The following is an 11,154-nucleotide window of genomic DNA, read 5'->3' as shown; positions in this document are numbered from 1 at the left end:
ACCGCCATAATTGAACCCTGGGAATATATATATGAAATAGTATCGAATTTATTAGACTACTTAAGAAAAAAAAAATCAAAAACAAAACCAGAGGAAAAGTTGCTGACAATACCTCCCCATTTAAGAAGAAAATCTATTTTCTTATTACATTCTGCTCAAGTAATCGGCTCCTACATTTTCACTACCCTTATTGACCTTCATATTCAACGTGAATGGCTACAGAAATAAGGCCCATCTCATCAACCTCCCATTAAGGTTCTTAGCGGATTGCAAGTACACAAGTGGCTTATGATCAGTTTCCAAATTAAACGGGTGCCCATACAAGTATGCCTCAAACTTTTTTACACCAGACACTAGAGCAAGCCATTCTTTATCTATAACTGAGTTGTTTCTCTCCCTGGGTAACAGTTTTCTACTTGCATACGCGACAGGTATCTTCACTCCATCTTGCTCCTGCAGTAGTACAGCACCCAATCCTTGGTCAGAGGCATCTGTTCGTAGAGTAAAGGGCCGATTCACATCTGGCAGCAACAACACAGGATGTCTGGAGATACGCAACTTCAATGTTTGAAATGCATTATTTTCCCTATCAGTCCATTCCAACACATTTGGTTTCTGTTTCCTAGTTAGTTCAGTGAGGGGAGCAGCAATGGTTGAGTAGTGGGGAATAAACCTTCTATAATATCCACTAAGTCCAAGAAAAGACCGGAGTTCCTTCTTTGTCCTAGGTGTGGGAGCTTCAATGATACTGGTTACTTTGTCCTTCATTGGTTGAAGCCTGTCACCCCCCACACCGTGGCCCAGATATTCCAAGCTGGCCATGCCCACATGGCATTTGGAGGGACGAGCTGTAATTCCTGCCTCTTTCAGCTTCCGTAACACCTCACCCAAGATGACCAAGTGTTCCTCCCACGTCTGTGTGTGGATTAATATGTCGTCCAAAAAGTGCTGTACTCCCGCCATACCTTGAAACACCTTCCTCATTAGCCGGTTAAAACTAGCTGGAGCGTTGACTAATCCGAAGGGGAGAACTTTGAACTGGAATAATCCTTCATCTGTTTGGAATGCAGTGTAGGTTTACTGTCCTCTTCTAGTGGGATCTGCCAGTATCCCTTACTCAAATCAATCTTCGTGAAAAACTTGCTTCCATTCAACACTCCAAAAATGTAATCTGGGTCAGCCATTGGCTCACAATCAAAAACAGTTAAGGCATTCAATTTCCTAAAGTCCAGACATATGCGGTTGGACGAATCTTTCTTTTTGACTACCACCATTGGTGTTGAAAAAGGTGAGTTAGAAGGCTCAATGATATCCCATTTTTTCATCAGTTCTATCTCCCCATTTATGGATTCTCTTAAAGCATATGGAATGGTATAGGGTCGAGATCGCACTATCTGTGGTTTGGTTAGCTCTATCTTATGCTCAAGCAAAGATGTCAAGCCAGGTTTAATGGACAATACTGGACTAAATCTTTGCAGAAGTTCTCTTACTTGGGTTTGCTGCTCCGTAGATAGATATGGGTTGATGTGTACATCGGTGTAGGACTCCTTACCCTGTACCCCGGGCAGAACCAAATCTTCACTCTCGTAGTCTTCCTCATCTTCGATTACAGCCCCAACATCATCTGTTCCTGAATTCCCATTCTGCCTGGTGAAATAACACTTGAGATATTGGGATGAAACACTTTAAATTTCCCATTAATTTCTATTTCGTAATCCATTTGACCTTTCCTACGTTGGATGGTGTATGGACCTTTCCACTGTAGAAGCAATTTATTATTTGCAGTTGGGAGCAAAAGCAATACTTTGTCCTCAATAGAAAACTCTCTCTCTTTGGCATTCTTGTCAAAATAGCGTTTATACTTAGCTTTTGACTTTTCCAGCTGTTCCTTTGCTAGTCTACAAGTCTCCTCCAATCTTTCTCTCAGGTTAAAAACGTATTGGTAGCTAGTAAGCACTTCTCCTTCCTGTTTTTCCTTGTCCCATAACTCCCTCAAAATACTAAGGGGGCCCCTGACTGTCCGCCCATACAAAAGTTCAAAAGGGGAGAACCCTAGGCTAGCCTGGGGAGCCTCCCTGTAGGCAAAAAGAACAGCGGGAAGGTACCTATCCCATAACTTTGGCTGCTCAGCACAGATTTTTTTCAACATATGCTTAAGTGTTCCGTTATACCTCTCAACCAGTCCATTTGCCTGTGCATGATAGGGAGTAGTGGGAAGATGACGAATGGAAAGCAACCTCCTTACCTCTCCCATCATATCAGAAGTGAATTGAGAGCCTCTGTCAGAAACAATTTCTTCCAGTACACCCACCCTTGAAAATATCTCCAGCAGAGCCTCTGCCACGGTCTCTGTGTCCACTTTTCTCAGTGCCACTGCTTCAGGATATCGAGTGGCATAATCCACCAGGGTCAAAATGTAGCGCTTACCGGACTCACTTCTGGGTTCAATGGGCCCCACCAAATCCACTGCCACTCTCTGAAAGGGTGTATCAATCAAGGGAACCTCACCTAATGGTACTTTACCCACCTTCCCTTTGGGAACTGTACGTTGGCAAATGTCACAGGATAAACAAAATCTTTTAACATCAGCCCCCATTCCAGGCCACGCAAACTCCTGTTCTATCTTCCCCAACGTTTTATCACTTCCCAAATGTCCTCCAAAAGGCGATTCATGGGCAATACTCATCACCATCTCTCTAAATTTCGTAGGTAAAACCAACTGTCTTATATCCTTCCCTTGAACACACTTTGTTCTAAATAACAAACCCTTTTCCACAGAGAAACTAGCTTTCTTAACGGTTTGAAACCCAGAATGGTTATCTTGTGCATATTTGAGCCAACAGCGTAATTGTTCGTCATCCTGCTGGGCCTCCATGTCTTGTGCATCTAGTTGTAAGTTGTCCACAACCTTTAACTTCTTTGTGGTACGAGTTTTCTGGGATGCTGCCCTGGTTGCAACAGCATGGCTCTCTAGTAGACTTTCTAATTTTGTAGCACCTGCAATATTCCCAATTATTAATTCATAAACTGGATCATCCATGCAAACTGCCTCCACTTGTCCCGTGTAGTATGGAGTTTGAATTTCAAATTTTGCCAGCGGATGCTGTTCCACCTGTCCATTGACGAGTCTCACCTTCCTTTGCTGTCCCGTGAAGCACTCCTTCGGTACCAGTCCTTTCTTTACTACTACCGTACTGCATCCCGTGTCGCGCAGTACATCCACCGCATGGCCACACATAAACCCTTTGGAAACTGGCATCCTCGCTAAAGCACTCACTACGTCTACTGTCTCTCCACACAGTTTATTCCTGGAAGTCTCGTCCTCACTGCCTGGGTTAGAATCAGTCTCTGTACAGAGATTCACTTGTGGTCGACTCGTGTAACCTGTACGCGCATTACATTGTCGTGCCTGATGACCTGGTTTCCCACATTTGAAACACAATCCTTTCTCTACAAATAATGTCCTCTTATTACTTTGGTCCTCACTCTGTTGCACTGCAGCATCGGGTTTCTTTACCCCTGAAGAGGAGCAGCATGGTGTACGGGCATTCTGTAGTAATCCACCATGAGCTCGGACAAAACCTTCTGCAAGATTTATCATCTCCTGCAGGTTCTGTGGTGTTCGTTCTCGTAGATATACCTGCAAGTTTTTTCCACAACAATCAAGAAATTATTCTGCTACAATTAATTCACACACCCCTTCGAGTGATTTATCTGTATTAGATAACTCTGTCCACCTGCTTAACAAATTTTGCAGCCTAGTTATAAATTGTGATACTTTCTCAAAACTTTGTGGTTTTGACGTACGAAATCTCTTCCGAAATCCTTCTTCCGTGCACTCAAATCGGTCCATAAGAGCAGTCTTAACACACCCATAATGCACAGCTTCCTCCGCACTGAGTCTTGAATACACCTCCAGTGCAAGGCCCTTTAGATAGGAACTAAGTAACACTGCCCACCTATCCTCTGGCCATCCCACAGCCCTAGCAAAAATTTCAAATCGTCGTATATATGATCCCTTGTCGTCAGTTTTCTCGTCAAAAGGTGGCAGTGAAGGACCTTTAACTTGCATCTGTACCAACGACGGCTCTAACACTTCCGCCACCCCCTCCTTAGTTGACTGAGTAACCATCTGACCCCTAGTCTGAGCAAGTCGCTCTTCCAAGTTCAATCGCTCTTTTAATTGTCTTAGCCTCTCTTACTCAATTTCTAATTGGTCTTTGTCCTCCTGTCGTCGTTCTGCCCTTTCTGCTCTCCTATTCTGTTCAACGTAACTTCTTTCAGCTTCAATAAATTTTCTCAGCTCTTCTCCTTCATATCCCAACTCCTTTCCTAAACTGACCAAAGTCCCAAGGTCGGACATTTTGAGGTTAATACTGTCAGCACTCAAACCCCACAAATCCTCTTTGTAAATTCTGGTATCCTGGCAGGAGGTCGCCATATGTCACCCCAAAGTGGGTGTCTCCAGATTCTTTAAACTAACTGTACAAATGACATACCAGAATGTACAAAGAAGGATACACAAACAACCTTTGTATTTGCAATTAAAAATTTAATACCGAATATCAGATTTAAACCCCATTTAAACTTACACAATTCCCTAATGGAACACATTTAGCTATATACGAAAGCATACAGTATATATCGGTATATATACATAAACCCCTCCCTACAACAGGGACTTAGCAACACACACACACACACACACACACACACACACACACACACACACACACACACACACACACACACACACACACACACACACACACACACACACACACACACACACACACACACACACACACACACACACACACACACACACACACACACACACACACACACACACACACACACACACACACACACACACACACACACACACACACACACACACACACACACACACACACACACACACACACACACACACACACACACACACACACACACACACACACACACACACACACACACACACACACACACACACACACACACACACACACACACACACACACACACACACACACACACACACACACACACACACACACACACACACACACACACACACACACACACACACACACACACACACACACACACACACACACACACACACACACACACACACACACACACACACACACACACACACACACACACGACTAGAGGGAAACCAATTAGGATAACATACACCCAAATACCATACGTATTACTGTCCCACTTAAAAGCAACACCGCAGTCCCCCACACAATAACCCCCCGGGGGCCTGAAACAGACTAACGGTGTACTGAACTCGTACACCTCGCAGGGTATCAGCTACCTTTAAACTACCAGAGTCTCGGACTCCGATACAGCCAAACCTAGACACAGTACCATAGCATATTAATACCAGAAAATATGTAAATAACCAAAAGGAATATGCTACCCGAGCTCCACAACAACTGCTGCCCTTCCACCGCCTCCACTGAACACTGTCACTCGCACTGAGTTACTCGACTGCTTTATAATCTCAGCACTTAACTGGGCATCCCCTTAGCAACAGTGTAAATCCCGTCATACACCCAAGGTTCACCATAACACTAGCACCAGTAACGAGGCACCAGGAGGCGCTACACAGTCCGGGCAACAGCTGGTATGGAACTGCCAGGCCACTCTTCCTTCTCTCTCTCCTCAGCTCGGTAACTGGTTACCAAAATTTATTTGTATACATACGAGATACACCAAATCATTAACTAATGGTTCATACTTTTGCTCTGCATTAAACAATTCCATATACACATAACTCATTAAACTAACGAAACAAACCATTTGACAATATGAACAGAACAATTACTAAAGATTTATTAATCATTATCAGCTATTCTTCAAATACCTGAACCATCCAGCTAAATTTGAAACAGGTACTCGACTCGCATACCGCCATAATTGAACCCTGGGAATATATATATGAAATAGTATCGAATTTATTAGACTACTTAAGAAAAAAAAATCAAAAACAAAACCAGAGGAAAAGTTGCTGACACCCAGATACACAGACATTACAGACCATAACTTTTAACTCAAGCGATGAAGTGTGTCCCAATCTTCACTAAAAAATACGATTATTATTACAGTAATGGAGCGTATGTTGAAGCTCTCCCCAGCCACTTCTCCCTCCGGCATAACAGCCTCCATGAAAAAATGGAGGAGAAAGAATTACATCGAGAGAGAGAGAGAGAGAGAGAGAGAGAGAGAGAGAATAGTTCGATACCCTCGATTACCCGACCTACGTTCTGTTATTTTGATACCTGATTTGGCCTCTATTAAATTTTTACTACACCCGCGTTCGTGAAGGAAGAGAGGCTGTGAAGTTTTGCTTGTGTGTGTGTGTGTGTGTGTGTGTGTGTGTGTGTGTGTGTGTGTGTGTGTGTGTGTGTGTGTGTGTGTGTGTGTGTGTGTGTGTGTATTTATGAGAGAGATATGATTTCGATCAAACTTAGTAGAAGGGTTGAGGATCAGCCAAGGGATTCACCTCTAGTTTTTAAGGGGGGGTGAATGGGGCTGAAAGCGTCGGATATGGGGGGAGGTGACTTATTCCCTTCAATAAGATGTTTGTTTTTACCTTAAAGTCTTTAGCATATCACAATTTTCTTTATATTTTGGTAATCAGTTCACAGTGGAAGAGGTGAATGGAGATTATTTTTATCCCATTCACTATGAGAAACATCGTCACTGTTAATTTGAACTGACGAGATCAAACTAATATATGGAAGAAAACGTCATGGTAATAATGGGTGGAAGGACGAGTGGAGTGAATGGTGGAGACCTGTGTGGATCATGGAGTGGAAAAAAGCTTAATGCTATATTGAAACGTAAAATAACTTGTTTTTAGACAAGCAATGAGCGTCTTTAATGGAAACTTGTCTTAATAGCCTTTGTATGCCTTAGACGACGGGGTGGTTTGGTCATGTGGAGAGAATGGAGAGTGAGTGACTGATGAGGAGAGTGTATGTGAGTGAGGTGGAATGGGGGAGAGGGAGGGGGAGGTGAAGGATGAGATGGAGGGATGGAGTGGAGAGGTATATGAGAGAGGGGGGTGTGAGCGGGGAGCAGGGCAGTGAAATGGCTGGGGACAGGGCGACACGGAGGCGATTTGTTTGTGACCACCCCTTACGGGATTAAGGCATCTGGCAATAGATAGATAAATAGAAAGATAGACGACGAGGGGCCACAACTGAGCAGAATAATTTCGTGTGACAATAGCAGGAATTTTTTGTCATAGGATCCTGGAGACTATTTGACCTCACAGATAAGGAGAGATTTCGAGGCAAGTTTACATCATGGAATCCCTATTTATCTCCTGCCTGGCCGTCCGTGATACAGTGGAGGTTTTTTTTACAGCCTTTGAAATGAGTTACGTGAACTTCTTGACTGTCTAATTCCTCCTAAACCATTCTTTTACACAATGACCCTTAATTATCAACTGTATATCAATTAGACACTTGTGGCTATTGGACCCTCCTTAATTAACAGACGAAATTTCCCATGTAATAAGTACTGGGAAAATTAAGAAGCCTTTGAGCATAATATAAAGGTCCCTAAGTCAATGCTTCTCCTCGTTCTTCTGAAAAGCCTGGCTATGTTGTCACCCGTTTATAGAACTTACTGTTATCCCCATTATAATCATTGTTCTTTTTCCTAGCATCATGAACGTACAGCAAGCCATGTACATGCTCTTTATTCATCATCTCACCTAAGGAAATGAGGTACAAGCCAGAAACAAGGACAATAAGTACAAAGATGGGAGAACTATCAGCATCGTGCCCAGCGAAATAAACCACGGTCATCCACACACCACACACGTTCGCGAAAGCCTACCTCTATCTCACTGGCCTAAGCGTCTTATATGTGTATTCTATGTGTATGCTAATTGCTTCACAGAAATTATACAGCAACTTGACAGTGAAAGAGAAAATACGGAAGACGGGCGTGAGGCTGCTGGTGAGGTGGTGGATCCGTCTCGAGTCTACAGCTGCCACGTATGAACCTAGGAAAGTAAACATGTGAAGTGGAAGTGTGCTTACACCATTTGACATCCCTGCATCACACCTACTTGGCCGTCTTGTATAATATTTGACACCCCTGTTCGTTCACGTTGTTGCCACCAATTAACATATAAATACGCCAGGGTTAAGTGCAGCAGATGCCAGACCTTATCCATGATGCTGTCCCGGGTTCATGTGGCCAGCTGTACGTGTAGTGCATGATAGGTGATGGCAGTGTGGGTTAAATTAAATGAATAGGTTCGTTCAAAAGTATATACACGTACTACGAAAATCTTGACAATGAGGTGGGGGAAGTGAGAGTTGAGTCTATCTATTTATCTAGTTATCTGTCTGTCTATCTATCTATCTATTGCCAGACGCCTTAATCCCATAAGGAATTGCCACAAACAAATTGCCCCCATGTCTCTCTGTCTCCCACCATTTCACTGCCCTCCCGCAAGTTCACACCTCCTTCTCTCATATACCTCTCCATTCCATCCCTCCATCTCATCCTCGGCCTCCTCCTCCGTCTCCCCCCTCCACTTCACTCACATACACACTCGTTGTTAGTCTCTCGCTCTCTGTAGGTAAGAAACATAAACATGGACATCAGTTTAACCCACTAAATCCATTGACACGATTTGCATTTTGTTTTTCTTGTCAGTTTAAGAGATTTTTCACTGTGAATTTTTTGAGACAGCCTTCCCTTACCTGCTCAGTACAACAGGTGTGCCCTAATATTAATTAAAATCACTTGCAGGTGTCTATAATAATATAAGAAAGGCACTATCGGAATGCGAGATTTCCTTCCTTAAATTGGGTGACCTCTCTCTCTCTCTCTCTCTCTCTCTCTCTCTCTCTCTCTCTCTCTCTCAGGTGTGGAAGGCCCAGGTTTGCATCACGTACTTAGCTGCACACACACCTGACGAGTTGGCTCTCCGTCGGCCGTAATAAATATCAAAATCAGTAACAGTTGCATTCCCATTAGTTACAGGAGCTTCGTGAACGAACGATGCTGATTGATTGGTAGTTGTGGGCTGGTGTGCGTGAGGGGCGACTTGTCTCATGATTGGATTGTCAAGTGATGGAGCCATTTTGGTACATGTCAGCGAGCTCATAAAACGCCCTCTTGCCTGTCCTTTCGCCACCTAATACTTATCAATCTTATCCTGCCTATCAACCCTACTGGACCTTCCTACCTCTCGTCTAACCACCTAATACTTATCAATCTCATCCTGCCCATCAACCCTACTCGACCCTTCTACTTGTCGTCGTACCCACCTAATCCGACCTTCCTACCTACCACACCATCAGCCATCACCCCAATTTACCACAACTGCTATCCATCCTAGCACCGCACCTATCAACTCCTTCATCATCTTCGGGCCCATCTTCCTACCTTACCCACCAAAATATTTACTATCTTCTGTCTACCAACCATCATCCCTACTTAACAGGCATCACCGTTCCTACTATCTCAGCCTATCATCATCATTCCTAACACTCCACCCATCAACCCCATCCATCTTATCTCCGAACGTACATAACTTACCTACCAAGCCATATAGCAAACAGTCACCCCTATTTTATCATATCAGCCTATCGACCACCTTAGCAGATCAGCCATATCTTTCCTGTCTCTCAGCCTGCCTCCCCTCCTTCCTACCATTTCCCCTACCTGTCCACCTACCCACTAATCTACCTTGTCCATCAGACCAACCATCACCAAGCTTAACACATCTGTCATCCATCTTACCATATCAGCGTCCGTACCAAATCACTCACCATCTCTCCCACCCACCCTCCGTACCACACCGCCTTATCGCCTGCCTACCCACCTGCCTGTCTGTCAGCTGCCCGTGTGTATGTAAACCCTGCCTCAGCCGTTCACATTAACCCATATGAGTTTACATCTCTGTGTCGGGACCTCCTTCACCCTCCTTCCTTCTCTTACAATCAACACAATTATCTTGGATGAATCTGTGGATAAACAAAGCCGCTCTGTCTGCGATGTTCGTGGTTTATTATCGAGAATAATAATAACCATGACCCTATAGCTCATCACTTTTATTTTATCAGGGTGCATAATTCTCTTCCATATTTCACAGACGATCCTACTTTCTTGACACTTGCTGCATAAAACTGAATATACTGCTCTTAGAGGATCGATAAAGTTTACATTTTGAGGGCGTATCTGTAAGCACAATTTCCATGCTAATGTCGCTGCTATTTCATCTGCCTCACTTACGTTCTCTCACAGGGCAACAACCTAATCGTTCGCACCGTCCATGTTATCCTTCTCCGATCCTGTGACTTACTTAACAAGGATCACTGACCTTTTATAAGTGAGTGTCCACATTGGCTTCTGTGTGTGATGCCATATACAGCCCGGGGGTTGTATAACTGTATATCTCAATAAACTGTGTAGTCTAAAGTCTCACTCTTCATCCTCTGTACCTCCCTCTCCCTCACACCCCTCACTCTCTTCCTCTCCCTCTCCCTCTCCCCTCTCCCCTCTCCCTCTCCCCGGCATCCTGTGTTCAGTGGCGGTGCTATCCATCAGTGTGAGTAGCGCCTCTTTGCACCGTATATTTATCTGATAAGGGGACTCCGTAGCCCCTTTTCCTCACCAATTTATTTTTGTATAGGATGCGTTAACCCCCGCGTATGAAGAAGTTTTATATATTTAACTGCCGCGTATGAAGATGTTTTATATATTTAACTGCCGCGTATGAAGAAGTTTTATATATTTAACTGCCGCGTATGAAGAAGTTTTATATATTTAACTGCCGCGTATGAAGAAGTTTTATATATTTAACTGCCGCGTATGAAGAAGTTTTATATATTTAACTGCCGCGTATGAAGAAGTTTTATATATTTAACTGCCGCGTATGAAGATGTTTTTTTTTTTATTTAACTCCCGCGTATGAAGAAGTTGTATATATATATATATATATATATATATATATATATATATATATATATATATATATATATTTTATGTGTCCGACTCTGGGCATAGGCTTCACAGCCTGCTACCAAGACCCAGTAGTCCTCCTACATTCCATACACCTCTACATGTCACCACTTCGGCGCTAACACCCACCGTCCATACTGA

The 11,154-nt window shown here is 43.5% G+C and overlaps 1 protein-coding gene across 1 annotated transcript; it reads right to left on the bottom strand.

Moving 5' to 3' along the window:
- Positions 1 to 1,013: 1,013 nt before the first annotated feature.
- On the bottom strand, positions 1,014 to 9,130 carry LOC145418383 (uncharacterized). Its single transcript, XM_080286789.1, has 5 exons — positions 8,959 to 9,130; positions 7,881 to 8,038; positions 2,789 to 3,640; positions 2,246 to 2,476; positions 1,014 to 1,643 (listed from the first exon to the last, which is right to left on the bottom strand). Exons 1-5 carry the CDS (start codon positions 9,128 to 9,130, stop codon positions 1,014 to 1,016), a joined length of 2,043 nt encoding a protein of 680 aa, XP_080142915.1.
- Between the last annotated feature and the right edge of the window lie 2,024 nt (positions 9,131 to 11,154).

Source organism: Coenobita brevimanus, chromosome 114 (genome assembly GCF_032717465.1).
Source record: "Coenobita brevimanus isolate Jiangsu-jjx chromosome 114, ASM3271746v2, whole genome shotgun sequence".
Taxonomy (NCBI): domain Eukaryota; kingdom Metazoa; phylum Arthropoda; class Malacostraca; order Decapoda; family Coenobitidae; genus Coenobita; species Coenobita brevimanus.
The sequence above is the reverse complement of the archived record's forward strand: the minus strand, read 5'-3'. Positions and strand labels throughout refer to the sequence as shown.